The sequence below is a fragment of the Gambusia affinis genome, linkage group LG18, assembly GCF_019740435.1.
Source record: "Gambusia affinis linkage group LG18, SWU_Gaff_1.0, whole genome shotgun sequence".
NCBI lineage: Eukaryota > Metazoa > Chordata > Actinopteri > Cyprinodontiformes > Poeciliidae > Gambusia > Gambusia affinis.
The window spans coordinates 22,670,219-22,693,228 of record NC_057885.1 but is presented as its reverse complement, the minus strand read 5'-3'; the positions used below and the strand labels follow the sequence as shown (position 1 = coordinate 22,693,228).

General features: G+C 36.0%; 2 protein-coding genes and 1 long non-coding RNA gene across 6 annotated transcripts in view; 1 reads left to right on the top strand and 2 right to left on the bottom strand.

Annotated features, from left to right (window-relative positions):
* The window catches only part of LOC122820963 (gastrula zinc finger protein XlCGF57.1-like), a 247,297-nt gene that overhangs the window by 15,253 nt on the left and 209,034 nt on the right, over nucleotides 1-23,010 (bottom strand). The gene's annotated exons all lie outside the window — the stretch shown is intronic.
* The window catches only part of LOC122820952 (uncharacterized threonine-rich GPI-anchored glycoprotein PJ4664.02-like), a 191,856-nt gene continuing 171,008 nt past the window's right edge, over nucleotides 2,163-23,010 (top strand). Inside the window, exons 1-18 of one of the 4 annotated variants that reach the window (XM_044098702.1) lie at nucleotides 2,168-2,474; nucleotides 2,564-2,724; nucleotides 2,880-3,017; nucleotides 3,551-3,686; nucleotides 6,731-6,908; nucleotides 7,556-7,697; nucleotides 17,866-18,003; nucleotides 19,798-19,856; nucleotides 19,948-20,016; nucleotides 20,095-20,151; nucleotides 20,230-20,286; nucleotides 20,365-20,421; nucleotides 20,500-20,556; nucleotides 20,635-20,691; nucleotides 21,198-21,254; nucleotides 21,342-21,416; nucleotides 21,492-21,568; nucleotides 21,765-21,904. In XM_044098702.1, the coding sequence (XP_043954637.1) occupies nucleotides 2,364-2,474; nucleotides 2,564-2,724; nucleotides 2,880-3,017; nucleotides 3,551-3,686; nucleotides 6,731-6,908; nucleotides 7,556-7,697; nucleotides 17,866-18,003; nucleotides 19,798-19,856; nucleotides 19,948-20,016; nucleotides 20,095-20,151; nucleotides 20,230-20,286; nucleotides 20,365-20,421; nucleotides 20,500-20,556; nucleotides 20,635-20,691; nucleotides 21,198-21,254; nucleotides 21,342-21,416; nucleotides 21,492-21,568; nucleotides 21,765-21,863 (1,725 nt within the window). In that variant the 5' untranslated portion in view covers nucleotides 2,168-2,363 and the 3' untranslated portion in view covers nucleotides 21,864-21,904. Of the gene's footprint in view, nucleotides 2,475-2,563; nucleotides 2,725-2,879; nucleotides 3,018-3,550; nucleotides 3,687-6,730; nucleotides 6,909-7,555; nucleotides 7,698-17,865; nucleotides 18,004-19,797; nucleotides 19,857-19,947; nucleotides 20,017-20,094; nucleotides 20,152-20,229; nucleotides 20,287-20,364; nucleotides 20,422-20,499; nucleotides 20,557-20,634; nucleotides 20,692-21,197; nucleotides 21,255-21,341; nucleotides 21,417-21,491; nucleotides 21,569-21,764; nucleotides 21,905-23,010 lie in introns of those variants that run through there. The other 3 variants (XM_044098700.1, XM_044098699.1, XM_044098701.1) reach the window with 3 other exon arrangements.
* On the bottom strand, nucleotides 3,575-5,008 carry LOC122821102. The gene is made up of 3 exons (XR_006368912.1): nucleotides 4,795-5,008; nucleotides 4,513-4,575; nucleotides 3,575-3,775 (listed from the first exon to the last, which is right to left on the bottom strand). It is a non-coding gene; the product is annotated as an uncharacterized LOC122821102 (long non-coding RNA).

The following is a 23,010-nucleotide window of genomic DNA, read 5'->3' as shown; positions in this document are numbered from 1 at the left end:
TTCCCTCTCTCTCTCCTCCATCACACCTGCAACCTGTTAGTCAATCAATCTGGTTGATTGTTTCAGCATTTAATTATCTCTTTCTCATTTCTCCTGGCTGGTTCCTCTCGTTTAATCCCGTTATAAATGGCTTCCGTATGAACAAAAGAACGTTTTCATACGTTCTTTTGTTCATTGATTTTTAAAAATTAAAAATAAAAATCTGCACACTATGATAAAAATAGGTAATGTGATTAATATTTGACTTCTGATCCACTAGATGGCGAGTTCAAGCTGAAAAAAGTAACAAATAAGTTGATTGTTACATAAATCAACTTGTTAATTTATGTAAAATTAACAAGTTGAACATTTCAGATAAATCGTATGCATTAATGCATCAACGTTCAAAGCCCTAATACGTATTTATGTTCAAACATTTTGTGCTAAGCTAATATATGAAATGTAAACATGTTAATTTATTATTAATTTAAGATGCAGAAACAACAGTTAATGATGTTTAATTGATTTATTGCTGCTTGTGTTTTGATTTTCTTTGCCATATATTGCCAGGTTTACGTAATTTCTTTATTTTTATTATTGGTACTAAGGTGTTGCCATTTAGTTCATCACTTTTAGTTTAGTTTCTTGGTTTATTTGTTTTCTTCCTTGTGCATCTGAATTTGTTTCTCAGAATAATCTCAGATTTTTTTACACTTTCTTTTAAACCTACAGAAATGAATTTTCCAGGCCATCTTTACCTGAACTTGCCCTCTGTCCGTTTTGTGACCTCAGCAAAAGAAAACAAAAAACAAAACAATCCAGTGTACTGTGCTTTTTCTTGTTGGACCAGTTTTCTGAATGTGCTGGAAACTGATCATATCTGTTGTTTTGGTTAAACCAGGTTTGTTTTTCATTCAGTGGGTAGAGAATCCAGAAACTTTACTCAAGTAAAAGTAGAAACACTTCATAAAAAATTAGTCAAGTACATTATAGTAAAAATACTCCTGAAAGTTCATGTTTTCAAAAAAGTTACTTATTTAAATGTAAGTAGTTTCTCCCAGACTCTGGTTGAAGGGTAATGTTTCGGCCTCATGAACTGGTTCCAGGTGTTTTTGTCTTGTGCTTCTCCGTTACATGTTGAGCTGATCTGCTAATCTGGAGCTCAGAACCTTTAACCTGGTCGTCTCCACCTTCTGGGTCGCCTCCACCTTCAGGGTCGCCTCCAACTTCAGGGTCGCCTCCAGCCTCCACTCTGCCTCCTGCTGCCAGGCCTCAGCTCTCTTCCTCTGGCACATTTCAGTTTCTTTGTTTTTACACCTCAACGCGTCCAATCATTTCCTTTACGCCACTGACATTCACAATTACTGTAGTTTTTAATAAATATTAATTTTCTACACCGTAACCACTGCATGGTCTCCTGTTTTTATGACCTTGAGCCAGTCATAACAGGTAGACAAAATGATTTTCTCATATTACAGAGACAAAGAATGAAAGACACATTTAAACTCTTCAAACCTAAAAAATATTTTAAACTAGAACAGAGTAAATGAGGAGAAGAGAAGTTCAGCTGAGGACATAGAAATAGAAGGACATCAGTTAGGTGATTTCCACACACCTGTAAATATAAGAAAACAAATAAGGAAGCGTATATTTATAAACATTATGCAAAATAACATTTTACATGATGTTGTTCTATCTGTCCATATTTCGTAGACGTGTAGAACACTGTGTTCATTGAAATGTCTGGAGAAAAAAGGAAAAAACTAAAATTACTGAGTTATATAGTCAGCAGACAGAAGAGCAAATTAAATACATAAATATCTTTAATATTGATCATTTACATATTCATAGTTAAACACTGACTGCAGAAGGTTTTCTATCAAACTAAGTAACAGTTTAAAATTCATCTGGAAATGTTGATATTAAAAACAAGCAAACAAAAACCATAACATGGATTAAATGTCAGATATTATTGGTTTAAACTGCAGAGATAAACTGCAGCTATTAAAGTTTGTATCTGGTGAAACCAGTGATGAACTGGTATTGATCAGCTTTGATCTGTGAACATCTTAAATATTCACTGAGACACAAAAACTGACCAGGAGAGATAAATAATTAACCTGATAGAGCTGCAGGATTTAGAAACATTAATATCAACCAAAAATAGATTTATTATTTTTCAGTTTGCAAAGTAAAATTTTTCCTACCAGGAAATGTTTTTCTGATGTTTCTGAATCAGGTGTCTGACATTTCCTGGTTCATTATGTAAATAGATTCCATAAAACGAGTTTCCATGTTTCCAACAGTGAACAGAGTGAATAAGGAGTGACTGTATAAAGTCTCCTGTCTGATGATCTTTGTTTAGCAGAACCGATTCGTTCATCATGTTGCTCTTTGTGCTGCTGGTGATGATGATGGTCAGCTGGACAGAAGCTGGTTATACTGGTGGTGTGATTACCCACACCACTAAAGTTGTACAAGGAAACATTTTTACAGTAAGTTGAGATTTTCTGAAGTTTCTTTTATTTTACCTTTTGAAAAAATATTGTCTTGTCTCTAACGCCTCTTCACTTTAAATCTACAGTCTGTTCATCGCTATAAGTTTGGCTACAGCTCATGTGGAGAACTTGAGACATGGTTTTGTTCTGGCTGTACAAAGAAGATTGATGAAAGCAGCGGTGAATGGTGTCTGAGAGAGTACACCGAGTGGTCTGGCAGTAGGATTTTCTACAATTACTACCATGGGTGACTGAATCTCAACATTATACAAAAATATATCTAATAATTTTCTGTTTTTCCAAGAAGTCTAAAATTCCTCCTGTCAGTTTTCTGGTCTGCTGTTCTGTAAAGTTTTAGAAACTTATTAACATCAGAAATCTTCCCAATATCTTCTATTAAAGAGGATGGGGTCTAACCTGGATAAATAACAGAAACGGTGTTTCATCTGGCCGCATTGCGATATTTGTTGAAGAGAGAAATCGATCTGACATTAACAGACCAAACTCATCACCACAGACCGACATCCTTCCTGTTATGAGGTAATTCAGTTTTTATATCATGTTAATAATAAATACTGGAAACCTTTGATGTCTTTGATTGAGCATGAACTGTATTTTGATTCTGAAGTTATTCTGTTCATTTAAAAAAAAAAAGAAAAATAAGATTCAAACACTGTGAATCAATTTACCAAAGAGACCAAAGAGTTACATGGAAACAAAACAGATTTTATAAATCTTAATATTACAAATAATAAGAAATAATCAGATTTGTTATTATTTGTAAGTAATAAGACTTATTACTTACAAATAATATTTCTCCTTAAAAATGTAATCTGTGAAATACAGATTAAATTAGACATATTAAATATAGGATCCATTTGGTAATTTCTCAAAGTAAAAATACTCAAACAAAAGTTTAAGAACCTAAAATTGATGGAAGAAAATCACTGAAGCACAAATCAGTCAATAAACTGAAGCTCCTCTGTATAAATGAAAACATTTAAACAGATTATTTGTTCTCCAGAGTTCACTTGTAATTATGTGTAATTATGTTTGTTTTCTGGTTCACTCAGAGTTCCCTCAAACTGTCAGAGAAATATCAGCTTGTTGACCTTTGACCCTGATGGAGACCATGTTGAATGCAGACATGGATCAGGTTACTATGAATGCTCCACCTGCACACCTCCGTCTGTCCTCAGTCTCTCATCAGTAAGTAATAAATGTTGATATCAAGTTACAGGAAAGGAAAATGTGAAGTTCACAGATAGAAGAGAGGAAGTAAATATCCTTCAGTCAAACTGTCACAGGTGGGAGAAAAAGAACAAGGAGAAAAAATGATGTTTAAGGGTTAGAGGTTAAGACTGATGTGTGAGTTGAGTTTTGGTTAAGTTTAGTGTTAGATACAGAGATGGAGAAATAAATGTGTGTGTGTGTGTGTGTGTGTGTGTGTGTGTGTGTGTGTGTGTGTGTGTGTGTGTGTGTGTGTGTGTGTGTGCACATGAGAAGATAAGGGGGATTTCCAGAGTATTCAGAGCAGCACATTATGTCACCATATAAAATAAAACATTTTCTGACTTTTAAATTATTATTTAACTGCAGCAGCTAATGTCACTCATTCAGACATGGCAGTAACCTACATTCACAATTATTTTTGTTTTATATCGTCAAGATCTTGTCATTTCTGCCTTAGAAATAGCAGAAATTCGTAACGTGCAGAAAAGTAAAACATTGATACATTTTTATTTGTTTGGGTTTGGACTTTACTTTGTAAAATACACAAAGAGAGACAGAGAACAAAAAAACAATTATGTTTTTTAGTCATTGTACCGCCAAGTTTATAGTTTAAAACAGTAAAACAGTTAACAATTCCTCAAAAACAAAACAAAACATTCTTATTCCATAAATCTTTCAAAAGTAAGATCCTACAACACGAAACAGTAAAATAACAGACAACTGCCACAGAAGATAACAGTTACAACTTTCAAAAACACATTTTTTATAAAAAAATATTCATAAATTTAAACTTTGAACCCACCTGGTACGACACAGAATAAATCTTCACTATGTGACTTCTGACTGCCTGCAAGTGGCCCCACAGCTGTAAAATAAACACAGTTAGTGTTGTGACTGAGTGTTCAGCCACCAACACCAACTGGTGCAGCTTCCACTCATAAGGTCATATTTATCCAGACCAACCACGAGAAAACTTTACAAATTATATTCATAGATATCAGATGTTATTACAGTATTTTATTAATTGTTGAACTAGAAAATAATGACTAAGTAAAAAAAAGTAGTGAAGAGCTGCTTCACTCACCTCCACCAGCGTTCCTCAGAGTTCTGGTGGGGAAGCCGTGAGAGCGCCTGAAGGACCCCTTACATGCAGTTCCTCATTGCACCACCAGGTGGACCTAAACATATGAGTCTTTTAAAAATCTCATTCTCCATCCATCCATTTTCTATTCGCCCTTTGTCCCTAATGGGGTCGGGAGGGTTGCTGGTGTTTATCTCCAGCTACGTTCCAGGCGAGAGGCGGGGTCACCCTGGACAGGTCGCCAGTCTGTCGCAGAATCTCATTATAGATGCTATTATTATTATTACACTCAACAAAAATAGAAATTTAACACTTTTGTTTTTGCTCCCATTTTTCATGAGATGGACTCAAAGATCTAAAATTCATTCCAGATAAACAATATTACCATTTCTTTCAAATGTTGTCCACAAATCTGTCTAAATGTTTGATAGTGAGCACTTCTGCTTTGCTGAGATAATCCATCCCACCTCACAGGTGTGCCACATCAAGATGTTGTGGATCGAGTGGTCCATGGTGGTGGTGGGGTTATGGTATGGGCAGGCATCTGTTATGGACGAAGAACACAGGTGCATTTTATTGATGGCATTTTGAATGCACAGAGATACCGTGATGAGATCCTGAGGCCCATTGTTGTGCCATACATCCATGAACATCACCTCATGTTTCAGCAAGATAATGCACGGCCCCATGTTGCAAGGATCTGTACACAATTCTTGGAAGCTGAAAATGTCCCAGTTCTTGCATGGCCAGCATACTCATGTCACCCATTGACCATGTTTGGGATGTGCTTGACCGGCGTATACGAAAGCGTGTACCAGTTCCCACTAATATCCAGCCATTGAAGAGGAGTGGACCAACATTCCACAGGCCACAATTGACAATCTGAAAAACTCTATGCGAAGAAGATGTGTTGCACTGCATGAGGCAAATGGTGGTCACACCAGCTACTGACTGGTTCCGAGTCCCCAGACTCCAATAAAGCAAAAAAAAAAAAAAAAAAAAGCACATTTCAGTGGCCTTTTATTGTGGGCAGTATAAGGTACACCTGTGCACTAATCATGATGTCAGATCAGCATCTTGATGTGGCACACCTGTGAGGTGGGATGGATTATCTCAGCAAAGCAGAAGTGCTCACTATCAAACATTTAGACAGATTTGTGGACAACATTTGAAAGAAATGGTAATATTGTTTATCTGGAATGAATTTTAGATCTCTGAGTCCATCTCATGAAAAATGGGAGCAAAAACAAAAGTGTTGCGTTTATATTTTTGCTGGGTGTATTTTGGGTAAAATTCACATATACATACATTCACACTTTTCTCTCTGTTACATGAGCTACAATGTAGCTACATCCTAGCAAAAGGTTGATTGAAACAAACGTGTGAACACTGCCCCCTGGTGGACAAAATGGTAAATCAAACCCTGGAGGTGGAGTCGTAAAAATACAGAAATTTGTAGTTTGTAGGAATCTCAGACTTTTGAAAATAATCGAAGTAGTTTTAAATAGTTTCATAAACTAATCAGAAATTAGTTCACTGCATTTCATTGTTAATACATTAACCTAACATCATTACATGTTTACTTAAATGTTTCAGTGACCTGTTTATCACTGCCAAAATTCTGTAAAAATAATTGTTTTCATTCTCAGATTTTATATTTATATTTACCTTTGACCTCATGGATTTGAAAAGAGTCCAACTCATTGGAAAAATATTTGTGGTTCCACAAAATATTTTATATTGCAAATTAACCGCACTGTTTTCTCAGCATGAACTCTCAATTGATGTGCTTAGAGCCAAAAATCTGCAACTTAACTTAAAAAGAAATTAATATTGTCAGTATAAACAAACACAAATAAAACCAACAATGAAATACGGTAAATAAAACATTATTAAGCTTGATGTAAAATTGTTGATTTCTCTCTCTATTTTCTTCCAGTCTTGTTCTCTTTCATTCAGTCCAACCAACAGCAGCAATGAAGGTTCATATGCAGTTCAGCTGGTGATGGAGGATTTTCCCAGACAGACAATCAATCTGACTCATAACGATGGTTCTATAGTGTCGATAAGCACCAGCAGTTCGATGAGCAGAATCCCTGTCCAGTTTGTTTTCAAAGGTTTGATTTCATGTTTCAATCATGTTGCTTCACTGCCAAAAAGCCAAACTGGTGTGAATAAATTTATCTTTAAATAATTATCTGTTAAACGCTGATCAATAGTTGGTAGAGCTGTTGCCTTGCAGCAAGAAGGTCCTGGGTTCGATTCGGCCCGGGTCTTTCTGCATGGAGTTTGCATGTTCTCTCTGTGCATGGTGGGTTCTCTCCGGGTTCTCCGGCTTCCTCCCACAGTCCAAAAACATGACTCCCTAGGTGTGAGTGTGTGTGTGAATGGTTGTGTGTCTTGTGTGTCTTTGTGTTGCCCTGCGACAGACTGGCGACCTGTCCAGGGTGAACCCGCCTCTCGCCCGGGATGCAGCTGGAGAGGAACCAGCAACCCTCCCAATCCCATTAGGGAAGAAGGGTGTAAGAAAATGGATGGATGGATGGATAATTATCTGTTGAAAGCTGATCAATATTAATTAATTACTTTTACATTTCTTAATACAAAAATGTAAGACAACAAGAATGTTTTATATTATTCTAACATCTTAGATGGACTGTGTAACTTTACTGAATTAATCTTTTAACTGACAGCAGAGTTGTGTGTTTAGTAGACGAGTGTTTCATTAGTTAATCTGTATTATTTTATTCCTGCGTTGCTCCAGTGGATCCTGCAGCTCCGTCCTGCACAGCAGGTGAATATCTGCCCAGGTTTCTGCCTCCAACTCCTGAACATGGAGCTCAGTTCTTCATAGACATCAATGAGATGATAGAAATCAACATCAGAGCAGAGGCGACTCAGTCTGTGTGAGTAGAAAATAAATATTGTTTCTAATCAGAGGTAAATAATAATTCAAGGTGAAAATCGGAAATTTGATCTTTATTGTGTTAAAATAACACAATGACTCCAAACTGGTACAAAACACATAAAACCTGGACATTAATTATTTTTTGCTGTCAGATCATTTTGATAAATAATCATAATAAATGTTTTCAGGGCCTTTTGCACATATAACCAAACAGACTGATGTGTTTCCTGTGTGTTAAAGGATCACTGAGCTCCTGTTCAGTGGACCGGTCAACATGGTCAAGAATTCATCTGTTTCAGGAAATTTCACCCTGAGATGGACGCCGTCTGTCAGTCAACATGATGATGAAGAAAGCCATCCCATCTGTTTTGCTGTCCAGGCAAAGTCAGTATCTGATCTGATCAGAAGTTTCAAATGTTCTCATATTTTCTTCTTAAGTAGAAATACAAATACTAGTGACTGATAAAAGTAACAACGTACAAAGTACGTTGTTACTTTGTACAGGTTTTGAAATGTAATTATGTACACAAGTAAAAAGTAACTGGCACCTTTATTTCATTTTTAGTATGACTAAATAGTTAAAATAACTTCTTGGCGATGCAAAAATACATTAGGTTTATAGTGGACATATGGTTTTATTTTGAATTCCTGGTCATTGTAGCTTCACAGACCCTTTGTTTACTCCTGTTATGAGGTTTTACAGAAACTCGTTTTTCAAGCCCCGCCCCCCTCCAGGTCACACAGGACAACGACCCGTTCGGCCATTTCTGTAGTTTGATGGCAACAACACATCATCTACTGGCAGAGAAACTTTTTTCTCCAAAGTTTATTAAAAATGTCAACAATCATCCATCATCCATGCAAGTTGGAGTCGGAGTCTGATCCAGAGCAGGAGAATGAAGTAAACAAAGCCTCGAGATAATTCATGAGTTATCTAAATGCACAAAAACAAGCCAAAGAATTACAAACATGCAGTACAGTTATATCCTCAAAGAGGGAGCTAACAGTTAGCACACAGTGCTAACAGAAGCAAAAGGCTCAATGCTACTAGCAAAACAATGGCCAGGACATCATGATCAAAACATAAAATTCATCTCTAAAATAAACTTTGTTGTCATTTTAGTGTTATTTGGAGCTCATTGCTTTACTGTGTCTGTAATTTCTGTAGAAAAGGAATCAGAAAAATCTTCCTGAAAATCCCTGTGCAGTGGCAGATGTTACTGAATCACTTTGCTCCCCGCAAACACACTTTTTCATCTGATGTGGGAACATTACTGAGAAAAGAAAGTGCAATCAGACACTTTGAAGAGATTCTGATGAGTAGCAATGTAAAGAAGCTTCTGTGTTAATAAACCCTAGAACCAAACATTTTGACTTGTTTACCTGCATCTTCAGATGTGTTATTTGTAACATTATTAAATGAACATTTAAAAAAGACTTTAACATTAAAGTTTTGGTGCTAAATTTTCTCCACAGTGCAAACAGTTCTGTCTACCAGTCTGAGCTTCGATGTGTCATTGTGATGGTTGGAAACAGTGAGTCATTTCTTTCTTTTTGATTATTGATCTTATTTTTTATTTTCTGAACTCATAATGTTTCTGTTGTTGTTATCCCAGTACCTTTCATAGTGACTACAAGTCCTCCTCCTATAACATGTAAGTAGGATGATGAGTCAATTCTTTATTTTTCATCTTTGATTTATTTTTACTTTTTATGTCCTGAACTCATGTTTCTGTTATCTTAGCTATGACTTCAACTACTGTTGCTCTCCCCTTGACAACTACAAGTCCTCCTCCTAAATCATGTAAGTAAGATGGAAACAGGAGTGAAAGTAACAGGAAGTAGTTCTTTATACCATGCTGACCTCTTGTTCTTCCAGCTTATGCTATGGCTCTGAAGATGAAGATCTCCACTACGCTGTCACTGAATGACAACAAGGATGAAATTGAGAAAGCGGTCAGTGACGTCCTGGACTTTAACACAAACCATCACAACCTGAATTTAATCCAAACCCATTTCACTTAAATGCCAAATCAAAACCCAAAGTGATCACCTGCAGTGATGCAGTTGAATTCAGCTGTTTTTGTTTTTAATGATAATCAGATTCTGTTCAGTATATTTTATAATTCACCACTGATTGTTTCTCACATTCATCTCATGTTTTCTTCTACAGATTAAAGATGAACTGATCAGACGAGGGCTGCCTCCAGACATCAAGGTCCGCCTGCTGAGCGACGGTTCAGTGCAAGTTAAAGAAACAGCTGCCCCCTAGTGGCTAAAAATGAGAATGACTCTGATCCATGCAGAGGAATATTACTGGATTTATCTGGTTTTACTTCTTGTACTTTTTAATAAATCTGGGGACTTATGTATATTTTAATTAGTGTGGGAATACAAGTTTGGTTTGAGTGATTTTTTAAAGTGATGTTAAACAGAACTTAGTCTTTCATTTATGGGTTAATCAGTTGTAGTTAATTTAGTAGGGTTTTCTTCCATTTATTTTTTTTATTTGTATTGATCTTAAACTGATTATGTTATTAAATTTTTTTTTATGAACATTTGTGTACTAATTGTTTGTAATCAAACTTCTGTTTAACTCTGACATGTGGGGTCATCAAGGGGTCATCAAGGGGTCAAGGAGAGCACTGTATGGTCTCAGAAACCAGTCTGAGATTGATTAGGTTGGTAGGGAGGACAACTTAGTGGATCGCTCCAGTTTACTGATAAACTCAGTCCCACGTCCTTGATAAGAATATTTTGTTCAAAATAACACCTGGATTATCTCTGGGTAGAAAATTAAAACAACCCAGATCGCTTAATTCCCTATACCTACTACCACGATCCAATCCCCAACTACAATTACAGCTAAAGCAACAACCCCACCTACAAATTCAACACCTGCTTCAGGTCCGTGTAAGTCTGAATAAAGTTCATGTTTTGTCTACTATAATGTTGAAAATAGGAATAAAACTGATTGGACTGAAACTGGACCTGTAAATGAAAAGAGAATTTTTGGGGTCCACCAATAACACTGTTATTAATAAAACTATTGATCAAAATTGTTGCAGATATAATTGTGATTAATCTGCACACTATGATAAAAATAGGTAATGTGATTAATATTAGACTTCTGATCCACTAGATGGCGAGATCAAGCTGAAAAAACTAACAAATAAGTTGATTGTTACATAAATCAACTTGTTAATTTATGTAAAATTAACAAGTTGAACATTTCAGATAAATCGTAATGCATCAACGTTCAAGGGCTGCCTCCAGACATAAAGGTCCGCCTGCTGAGCGACGGTTCAGTGGAAGTTAATGAAACAGCTGCCCCCTAGTGGCTAAAATGAGAATGAATCTGATCCATACAGTAAAATGTGACTGGGTTTACCTGTTTTTACTTCCTGTACCTTCTATGTAGGGGCTTATGGTTGCTTTAGGTAGTCGGACTAAACTTAGTTATGAAATTAAGCAGAAATAGAGAGAATTTCTATTTCTGTGAACATTTTTTTAAAATCTCGATACTTTCTTAAAGATAGGTTATAATTGTCTATCAGATGTGGAGAAGATCAGCTAAAATTCCTTTTTGTGTTTTTGAAATGCTGAATGTTTTTGTTTCCATCAGGCTACTGGGATTGTTCCATCATCAGCTGAAGATTTATTAATGTTTGGTGTTTGTAATCTGAAAATGACATTTGGTCTTAATCTCCCTTTAAAGCCACACATGGGTGAGAAGTTGTGTATTATTGTAATGTCAAAGAGGAAAAATGTAAAATGAAAAACTATTGAATTGGCTTTATTTATGTGAGAATGTGCCATAAGTTTCTCTAGCTGAACAGATACAAAGCTGAAGTTATTATCTTTGGACCTAAAGAGGAACGATCTATGCTGCAGTTATTAAAGGTGTACTCTGACCTGAACCATCAGAGACACAGTAAGACGGTACCAAATTTACCTTCTATCACCTGAAGAACATTTCCAGAATTAGAGGACTAATGTCCCAACAAGATGTAGAGAAACTCATTCATGTGTTTATCTTTAGTCGCATTGATTATTGTTTTCACAGGTTGGATTAAAAAATCAATCAGATCCAGAACGCTGCTGCTGGGGTTCTCACTAAAACCAGGAATACAGAAAATATAACCCAGTACTAAAGTAGCTCTACTGGCTCCCTGTAGCTCAGAGAATAGACTTTAAAATACTGTTGTTAGTTTATAAATCAGTGAACAGTTTACCACCACAATACATTAAATATCTTCTGTTGTCATAGCAACCTTCCTGTACTTCTAAAGTCGTCTGGTTCTGGGCTGTTCTGCATCCCCAGAACCAGAACCAAACAGGGAGAAGCCACAAATCTGGAACAAACCTCCAGAAAAACTGCAAAAAAGCAGAAACACTGAGTTCCTTTAAATCTGAACTAAAAACCCACCTGATTAGAGCTGATTTTGAAACATAATCATTAAAACATTGATCAACATTGTTCTATGACAGCATTTCCTGACATATGACACACAGGTTCAACAACTTAATGAGTTTTCAGGGAATGGAAAACTAACTGCAGTTCTTCAAAAACTGCTGGGACACTTGGGGTTCTTCACCATCCTCAGTTTCACAGATCGTCATTCCCTCCATCTTCATTAAGGCACGGCGGGCTTGTTCATCAAATCCTTTACCTGCCATTTCACTGCACTTTAGATAGTGGATCACCTTAATGAGACCTGGCTTCCCCAAGGTCCATAGTGTTGTGATGATCTAATCCAGTACCTCCTCCATGTCCACTTTCTTTTCACGTCTAGATAAGTTGTCTCTGAATGCTAATTTTATCTCCTGGCTGGCTCGCCAAGATTTTATATCGTCTGTTTTTCTTTTAAAGTCCAAACATAAAGGTTTGATAATTATAAATGACTCCAAAATTGTGTCCAAATGCTGTGAATTGATTTTATAAAAAGTTACAGGGAGCAAAATCAGATTTAATAATTATTGTTTTTCAGATAGTTGTGATTCAGCTCTTAAATGTAAAATTAGTCAGAGATAAGAAACAACTTTTAGGTTTTATTCTTAACATGTGAAACTGAAAAATACATATTGAACTAGCCACACTGAGTATAGGAACCACTCAATAATTTTCAAAGAAACTGCTTGAACAGTTTAAAAACAGAAAAAATGCTTGGAAGAAAAACACTGAAGTACAAATCAGTCAAGACTGAAACTTTGCAATTTAAATCAAAACATTTGAGCAGATTGTTTGTTCTCAGGTGTTAGTGCTTGATTAGTCAAGCATGTTTCACATATCTGGATTAATAAGTTAGTTTTTTATTCAATAAAATGAAATCAGCAGCAATTTAGAGCTGACTGCCACCAATGTTAGCAGAATGATAATGACACTGAAACTGGACTAAACCCAACACTGTCAACATGTAAGATGTAACTCAGTATAACCTAAAGGCTACCAGTATGCTAATTAGTTATTTGCAAGGCAAACAATGAGAGCTACCACAATGCTCAACATTTGCATCAATAATTTAAATAAACACAAAGTTAGTTTGCACAAAGTTTGTTCACATCAGGTAATTAATCCTCAAAGCACATTTTAATTTACTGTTACATGCAGACATTAAAATCCAAGCAGATAAGAGATGAGATTTGAGTGCTTTTATCTCCTTTCTAAGGTAATTCTGACCTTCATCAATAAAATACTGCTGCTATTTGATCCAAATCTTTGCAGCAAGACTGTAAAGAGAAACAAACAGAAGAGCTCTCATATTTTCCTGTTTTCATTTCTTTCAACTGGTTCATTTTAAAATCCTGATTGACTTTCAAATTTGTACATGTGAGGATATAATATGATGAAAGAAATTATACCAAAAGAGGTAACAAATTGTTTTTAATAGAAAGTAAAAGAAATAATCAACAACGAGAAAGTATTTTATAAGCTGACCTTTTTGAGCTTTACATCACGTTATGATGTTATCCCCTTGTCTAATGCACACCTGGAGTGTTGCTTTGATTCTTTCATGCACATTTAAATCCTTTAATCTCCATGGCAACCATTCAGTTGTGCAAAATGCCTGGAGGGACCCAGCCCCGCCTTTGAGGCACAGCTCCTCCGTAGAGCTGTAATTTCCAAGCTTCAAAGCTTAGACCCCATGGAGCAGCCCTCCCCCACTCAGCTCCTTCAGACTAGCCAGCATCAATTAGCAAACATCTGGTGTAACTGCGCATCAGTTGACTTCAATATGTGATGAACCACGGCAAAACTGGGAAAAGTCGGCAGAGCACAAACGGAGAATAACAAGAAAGAAACCATCAATTTCTGACAAAATATGATTTTTCTTTTGTGAAATATATACCACATACTTTACATGGCAGTTTTAGAGATTTAGTAAACTTTGGGTTTGTATTCAGCGGGAATGCTCAGGTTATATCAGTGGCACTAAAAAGCCACTGAGACACAAAAACTGTCCACAAGAGATGAATAATTAATTAACCCTGTAGGAAACAAAAAATAGATTTATTGTTTCTCACAGTTTGCAAAGAAAATGTTATCTTCTTAAAATAAATGTTTGTCTGATCAAATGTAAATGCAGTCCAAAAAAACAGTAACCAGCTGGAGTAAATAAGGACTGTATAAAGTGTTATGACCTGTCAAGGTGTGGCCATCCTGGTTCTAAACATCTTATAATGTTTTTTATTTAAAATGTATTTGACATGAGATGCTGCAACAATAGGAGAGTTAGCTTTAATGCTGAAAATAAGAAACAAAAGAAAACTATGTTAAAATTAACTAAGACTTACTATTTAAACGTAAATGAACCAAATGATAAAGTTTTACCTTCCTAAATAAAATGAAGAGAAAACTATGTGCAAAAATAAAGAGCAACTCTTTACAAACTCTTTTAAATATTTGTAAATCATCACGTTGTCATCTCCGGTCTTCAGATGTTTGCATAATCAAAGCAGCTCACGACAGCAGCTGTTACAAAGGTTACCTGATGATCTGATCTTTGTTTAGCAGAACCGATTTGTTCATCATGTTGCTCTCTGTGCTGCTGCTGCTGATGATAGTCAGCTGTACAGAAGCTGGTTATTATGGCACTGTGCTTTCATACACCACTAAAGACATGCAAGGAGACAGATTTACAGTAAGTTCATATTCTCTGAAGTTTATTTTAATGTCCTTTAAAAAAAATGCATCCAACAGATCTTCACCTTAAATTTACAGGTGGTGCGTCGCTACAAGATTGGCTACAGCTCATGTGAGGAGACTCAGTCATGGTTGTGTCCTTGCTGTCCTACGATTGATGAAAGAAGAGGTGAATGGTGTCTGAGAGATTACACTTGGAAGTGGACAGATCCAAATTTTATCTACCACTATAATAGGTGACTGAATCTCAACATCATACAAATTATGTAAAACTTTCGGTTGTTGCCAAGAAGTGACTAAAATCTAAAATTCCTACTGAATTTCAGTTGTTTTTAAGCATTTTAATTTCCTGCCAGTTTTCTGGTTTGCTGTTCTGTAACTCTGAGTAACATCAGAAATCTTCCTAATATCTTCTATTAAAGTTGGGATACTGGAACCTGGATAAACAACAGAAACGGTGTTTCAACTGGGCGATTTGAGATGACATATAACCTGAGAAAACGATCTGATATCAACAGACCAAATTCATCACCACAGACCACGATCCTCCCTGTTGTGAGGTAATTCAGGCTGTTTTTATAACATGTTAATAGCTATTCTGAAACCTTTGGTGTCTGTTGTTGAGCATAAACTATAGTTTAATATTATGTCCATTTTTCTTTTTAAGCCTAGCAATGAAGCTTTAATAATTATAAATGGCTTCCAAATAACATCCAGTGCTGTGAATAGATTTTATCTGTAACAGAGACCAAAGAGACACATGGAGCAAAAAAATTATGGAAGAAAATCAGTCAAGATACTGAAGATTCTTGATCTAAATAAAATAATTTGAGCAGATTGTTTGTTCTCAGGTGACTTTGTGATGTTTGTTTTCTGTTTCTTTCAGAGTTCCCTCAAACTGTCAGGGGAATATCAACTTGTTGACCTTTGACCCGGATGGAGATAATGTTAAATGCAGATATGCAACCTCTTCCTATGAGTGCTACACCTGCACACCTCCGTCTGTCCTCAGTCTCTCATCAGTGAGTAATAAATGTTGGTGTGAAGTTACAGGAATGCAACAGAAAATGTTTGCAGCAAATAAAAAGAGAATTTACTCATTTAAATGACTATAAATGACTAATGATGAAAAATAAGTGAAACTTTTTAAATAAAAATAAATATTGTTGTATGAACATAAGAACAACAAATAAAACATAGTTAATCTTTCTCTTTCTGTCCTCTTCCAGTCTTGTTCTCTATCATTCAGTCCAACCAGCAGCAGTGTTGAAGGATTGTATGCAGTTCAGCTGGTGATGGAGGATTTTCCCAGACGGACAATCACTCTGACTCGTTACGATGGTTTAACGTATTCATGGAGCACCAGCAACTCCTTCAGCAAAATCCCTGTCCAGTTTGCTTTCAAAGGTGTGAGTTCATGTTTCAATCAGGCTGTCTTACTTCCAAAGAGCAACACTGGTGTCAATAAATTTAATATCCAATAACTATTTTTTAAACTAATCAATAACTCATTTCTAAATACAGAAATTAGTTATTGATTCTCTTAGAGTCCCTTCAAACTCTGAGAGCGTTTGGAGAAGTGAGTAGTCTTTAATATGTGATCTTGTTGTGAACGCAACAAGATCTCATATTATAAAAATGACTAATCAACCAATTTGTAACTTTACTGAATTTATCTTTTAAATTAACTTTCCCCTTGTTTAACTAGACAAACCACTTTTAATATGTTTCTTTAGTTCATCTGCATTAATTTTTCCCTGCATTGCTCCAGTGGATCCTGCAGCTCCGTCCTGCACAGCAGGTGAATATCTGCCCAGGTTTCTGCCTCCAACTCCTGAACATGGAGCTCAGTTCTTCATAGACGTTACTGAGATTATAGAAATCAACATCAGAGCAGAGGCGACTCAGTCTGAGTGAGTAGAAAATAAATATTGTTTATAATCAGAGGTAAGCTTCAATCTGAAGTGAGATCTTAGCTCTTGTAAAAGACATCAGATTTGCAGCAACATAAAAACCTGCATGGGCAATCTAGACCAGGAGTCTCCGACACGGTGCCCTCGGACTCCTGGGAGCCAAAACAAATTATTTAATTACATGTTTTTACATTGAAGTAATAACATTTGTTAATATGAAGAATTTAAATTAAATTAAATTATAAAATATTTAAAATAAATTATTTCATGTATGAAGTAATTTGTAAAAAATAAAATTTAAAAAAATATATAGGTCTGCTCTTTTAGCGGGCCAATGGTCATTACATGCATGTGGCCCATATTTATGTGGTTCAGGTTTGTGCTGGTTTTGTGCCACAACTCGATGCATGTTGGAGATGTGATTGTGCACACATAGTAAAACGCTCAGGTAGGATCCAAACGGCCGCTCTTAGAACTGAGGGATGGTTCAAACTTCATTATTAGCTTACAGAAAAAATGGCAAGCTGCCAAATAAGCAAAAGTAAACTGACCAATAACCTTTGGGCTTGGCGTGCCCTTTGACTCCCACAGACTCACACAGATGTAAGCTACATACAAGATGTTTGGACACAAAAGATGTTTTTTTTCTCCACAATTTTGTTAATAGTAAAGAGGGTTAGATAATAAAAAACATAATTACTATCCTTTTCTGTTTTTTACTCAAAGGAAAATCTCAAGGTATGTACAGCTGTAAAACGACTGTCTGATCACATAATACTGATTAACCATATCTGCCATGGTAGATTGTTACTGATAACTATTGTCAGTAGTCTTTAACATTAATATGATCAGGCAGCATGTAATCATATATATGTAAATGTATTATTATAAAGGTTCATCCAAGAAATTTTATGTCTGTATCAAACAAGTAGCCTTTTGTGTTACTCTGGACCCGTGAAGTAGCTCCCAGTCTGAAAAAGGTTGGTGACCCCTGACCTAGACGAACTTGAGTTTGGCTGTTAGAGCATTTTGAAGATAATATTTAAGGCTGTTTGAGGGCATTTTGCACATATAACCAAACAGACTGATGTGTTTCCTGTGTGTTAAAGGATCACTGAGCTCCTGTTCAGCGGACCGATCAACATGGTCAAGAATTCATCTGGTTCAGGAAATTTCACCCTGAGATGGACGCCGTCTGACATTGATGATGATGAAAGCCATCCCATCTGTTTTGTTGTCCAGGCAAAGTCAGTATCTGATCTGATCAGAAGTTTCAAAAATGTTCACATTTCTGACTTAGGAAGTAGAAACACTTATGTGAAAAAACACTGACAATTCCTTTACTTTAGTAAAAATTAAAAAGTACAGGTTCTGAAATGTACTTAAGTACAAAAGTAAAAAAAATTAATTTAATCTTCAGTGATGCAAAATGACTTTCAGAAAATTCCTTTTGATACTGGTGCAGGTTGCTGGTGCAGTTACATCATAAGAACTCCAAAAATAGACTTTCCCGAGAAAAATAAAACTCAACCAAACACACTCTGATGCTGGGAGGCGATGTAAGAAATCCTCTGCATTAATACATTAATATTAATAGATTTTGACTTGTTTACTTGAAACTTCAGCATAACTGAAGTGGACTACAAAATCACTGCTGGGAAAAAATTGGCAGATTCAAAAAACTAATTAGGTGGAAGTCATGACCTTGTTTAGCAGTTCCACAGCAAATGTGGTGACATCATAGCCGAGACAATGTTTTAACAAATAGAAAAAAATTAACAGATAAAATCCAAATAAAATAAAATAAAACCCAAAATGAATATAAAGATATCTACGCAGCACCAGAGAGAATAAATGTAAATTTTCTGCACTCCTAGACACTCATACTACTATCTCCCTAAGGGTTAAAAAAGTGGATTTTACATATAAAATCAAAATAATTTTTTTTTCTGTAGCACATTTAAGAAACAAGGCATTTCAAAGTCCTTTACATCATAAAAACACAAACGTTACTAAGTCATAAAACACAGATTCAACAACTAAAGCATTGTATTTAGTCCAGTGCCATCGTTAAATGTTTAATTGATTATCTTTCAAAATGAAATCCAACCAGGTGGGTTTTAGTCTAGATTTTAAGAAACTCAGTGTTTCAGCTGTTTTGCAGTTTCCTTTAAGTTTCTTACAGATTTGCGGTGCATAGAAGCTGAATGCTGCTTCTAACTGTTTGGTTCTGGTTCTAATGCAGAGAAGACCAGAGCCAGATGACCTTAGAGGTTCTGGAAGGTTGCTATGACAACAGCAGCTCTTTAATGTATTGTGGTGATAAGCCGTCCAGTGATTTATAAATTAACAGTATTTTAAAGTCTATTCTCTGAGCTACAGGGAGCCAGTCTAGAGACTTCAGAACTGGGTGATGTTCTCTAACTTCCTGGTTTTAGTCAGAACACCAACAGCAGCATTCTGGATCTGATTGATTTTTTAGTCAAACCTGTGAAAACACTGTTACATTAATCGATGTGACTAAAGATAAACACATGGATGAGTTTCTTTACATCTTGTTGGGACATTAGTCCTCTAATCCTGGAAATGTTCTTCAGGTGATAGAAGGCCGACTTTGTAACTGTCTTTATGTGTCTCTGAATGTTCAGGTCTTTATTAACTGAAGCTGTGCATGTATTGTTCCTCTTTAGGTCCAAAGATAATAACTTCAGTTTTATTTCTGCTCAGCTGGAGAAAGCTAGTCTAAGTTCTGGGTCTGTGGTAACAATCTTTCACTGAGGATTGTAGGAATTTATGATGAATCTAAAAGCATTGATGAATTTGAAGTTCGTAGATGAAATTGTGCCACTGACTTCTGTTGTGCCCTGCATAAATAAATGTAAATATTAAAGCTTTTCCTGTTGCTGTTTAAAGATGAACACAAGTTGTACAACAGCTGTATATTATCTGACTTGACCTTTTAAGGTTATTTAAAATATTATTTGATGCTCATTTCAAAAAGAGTTTAATATGAAAACTTTTGTGCTAAATTATCTCCCCAGTGCCTCCAGTTCTGCCTACCAGTCTGAGCTGCGATGTGTCATTGTGACGGTTGGATACGGTAAGTCAATTTTTCATTTTGTTCATTTTAATTTGATCTCACCTTTTATTTCTTGAACTTCCTGTTTCTGCTGTTGATATCTCTGCAACAGATGTGACATCTAAAACTGTTGTTGCAACGACCGTCCCTTTAACAACTACAAGTCCTCCTCCTATAACATGTAAGTACGATGATGAGTCAATTCTTTATTTTTTATCTTTGATTTATTATTCATTTTTATGTCCTGAACTCATTTTAGCAACAGCTATGAATGCAACAACCGTCCCTTTGACAACTACTAGTCCTCTCAACGCATGTAAGTAGGATGATGAACCAATTCTTTATTTTTTATCTTTGATTTATTAATAATTTTTATGTCCTGAACTCATTTTAGCAACAGCTATGAATGCAACAACGGTCCCTTTGACAACTACTAGTCCTCTCAACGCATGTAAGTAGGATGATGAACCAATTCTTTATTTTTTATCTTTGATTTATTATTCATTTTTATGTCCTGAACTCATTTTAGCAACAGCTATGAATGCAACAACCGTCCCTTTGACAACTACTAGTCCTCTCAACGCATGTAAGTAGGATGATGAGTCAATTCTTTATTTTTTATCTTTGATTTATTATTCATTTTTATGTCCTGAACTCATTTTAGCAACAGCTATAAATGCAACAACCGTCCCTTTGACAACTACTAGTCCTCTCAACGCATGTAAGTAGGATGATGAACCAATTCTTTATTTTTTATCTTTGATTTATTAATAATTTTTATGTCCTGAACTCATTTTAGCAACAGCTATGAATGCAACAACCGTCCCTTTGACAACTACTAGTCCTCTCAACGCATGTAAGTACGATGATGAGTCAATTCTTTATTGAATACAATACATTAAAGATCTGCTGCTGTTGTATCAACCTTCCAGAACTCTCAGGTCTTCTGGTTCTGGTTCTGCTCTGCATCCCCAGAACCAGAACCAAACGAGGAGAAGCAGCATTTAGCATCTATGCACCAAAAATCTGGAACAAACTTCCAGAAAACTGTAAAACAGCTGAAACACTGACTTCCTTTAAATCTCAACTAAAAACCCACTTGTTTAGAGTTGTATTTGAAACGTAATCAATTGCAAATTTATTGACAGAATCTGACTTGATGTTGTGTTTTTATTGTTGATTCTATGTTGCATTGTGTTTCTGTGTTTGATATGATGTAAAGCACTTTGAAATGCCTTGCTGCTGAAATGTGCTATACAAATAAAGTTTGATTGATTGATTGATGTAAGTAGGATGATGAACCAATTCTTTATTTTTTATCTTTGATTTATTATTAATTTTTATGTCCTGAACTCATTTTAGCAACAGCTATGAATGCAACAACTGTCCCTTTGACAACTACTAGTCCTCTCAACACATGTAAGTAGGATGATGAACCAATTCTTTATTTTCTATCTTTGATTTATTTTTGCTACTTGTCCTGAACTCATATTTCTGTTATCTTAGCAACAAATTTGAATTTAACAACTGTTGTTGCAACGACTGTTCTTCTGACATCTCCAAATCCTCCTCCTAAAACATGTAAGTAGGATGAAAACGGGAGTGAAAGTAACAGGAAGTAGTTCTTTATACCATGTTGATCTCTTGTTCTTTCAGCTCGTCTTACGGTTCTGAAGATGAAGATCTCCACTACGCTGTCACTGAAAGAGAATAAAGATGAAATTGAGAAAGCGGTCAGTGATGTCCTGGACTTTAAGTTCAGCCCAATAGATTTCACTCAAATATCAAATAAAAACCCAAAGTGATCACCTGCAGTGATGCAGTTGAATTCAGCTGTTTTTATTTTTAATGTTAATCAGATTCTGTTCAGTATATTTTATAATTCATCACTGACTGTTTCTCACATTCATCTCATGTTTTCTTCTGCAGATTAAAGATGAACTGATCAGACGAGGGCTGCCTCCAGACATCAAGGTCCGCCTGCTGAGCGACGGTTCAGTCCAGGTTAAAGAAACAGCTGCCCCCTAGTGGCTAACAATGAGAATGACTCTGATCCATGCAGTAAAATATTTCTGGGTTTATCTGTTTTTACTTCTTGTAAAACCAAAGCAATATATTTGTATTAGAATTGCTTTAATGATAAATTAGAGAAGCTAAAGAGGTTATAGATGTGATTTTGACAATGAACTTGAAATGTGTAAAAAACTTGTAAAATGTGTAACTGCACTGATGTTGTGTTGGAGGCCCCACGGCGGTGGAACAGTAAACCCTTGCAGCTCCGTTTTGACTCTGTGGAGGTTTTTAAAAAACAATTGAAAACATTTTTATTTTCCCAGGATGTTAGTTCTTGATTTTAATGTGGTTCCTATGTTGGTTTTCTGCTTTGTTTGGTTTTAACTCTGGTTTCTGTTATACAGCGCTTTGTGATTTTATGTCTGTGAAAAGCTCTTTATAAATAAACTTAGCTTACTTTACTAATAGTCTGTTTAATTCATCACTGCCTGATGAGCCTTTCTACCAGTTTTCAATCTGGGATGTGTGCTGCTGTTTTGCCTATGGAAAACATTTTAAAATATCAACTCAGGCCGTCCCCTGCTGGCCGTGTTGTTTATTGCACCACTTCTTTGAACTAAGTGCAACATTATATTTAGTGATACTGTTTTATTCAGGTTGTTTTCTTTTATTTATTTATTTCAGGGATTGAGGTTCTTGTGTTGATGGTGTCTAAGTGTGTTTATTTTGTTGGAGCACCTTTCTTTGTTTGCTGTGTTTTTATCGTGTCGAGGCTGATCCCTGTTGTTGCAACGACTGTTCTTGCCCCTGTTCCTTCATGACGTCCCCCATTGGTAAGCCTCATTCTCCATCTATCCATTTTCTGTTCACCTTGTCCCTAATGGGGTCAGGAGGGTTGCTGGTTCCTCTCCAGCTACGATCTGGGCGAGAGGCGGGTTCACCCTGGAGAGGTCGCCAGTCTGTCGCAGGGCAACACAAAGACATACAAGACAAACAACCATTCACACTCACACACACACCTAGGGAGAATTTAGAGAAACCAATTAACCTGACAGTCATGTTTTTGGACTGTGGGAGGAAGCCGGAGAACCCGGAGAGAACCCACCATGCACAGGGAGAACATGCAAATTCCATGCAGAAAGACCCCGGGCCGGGAATCGAA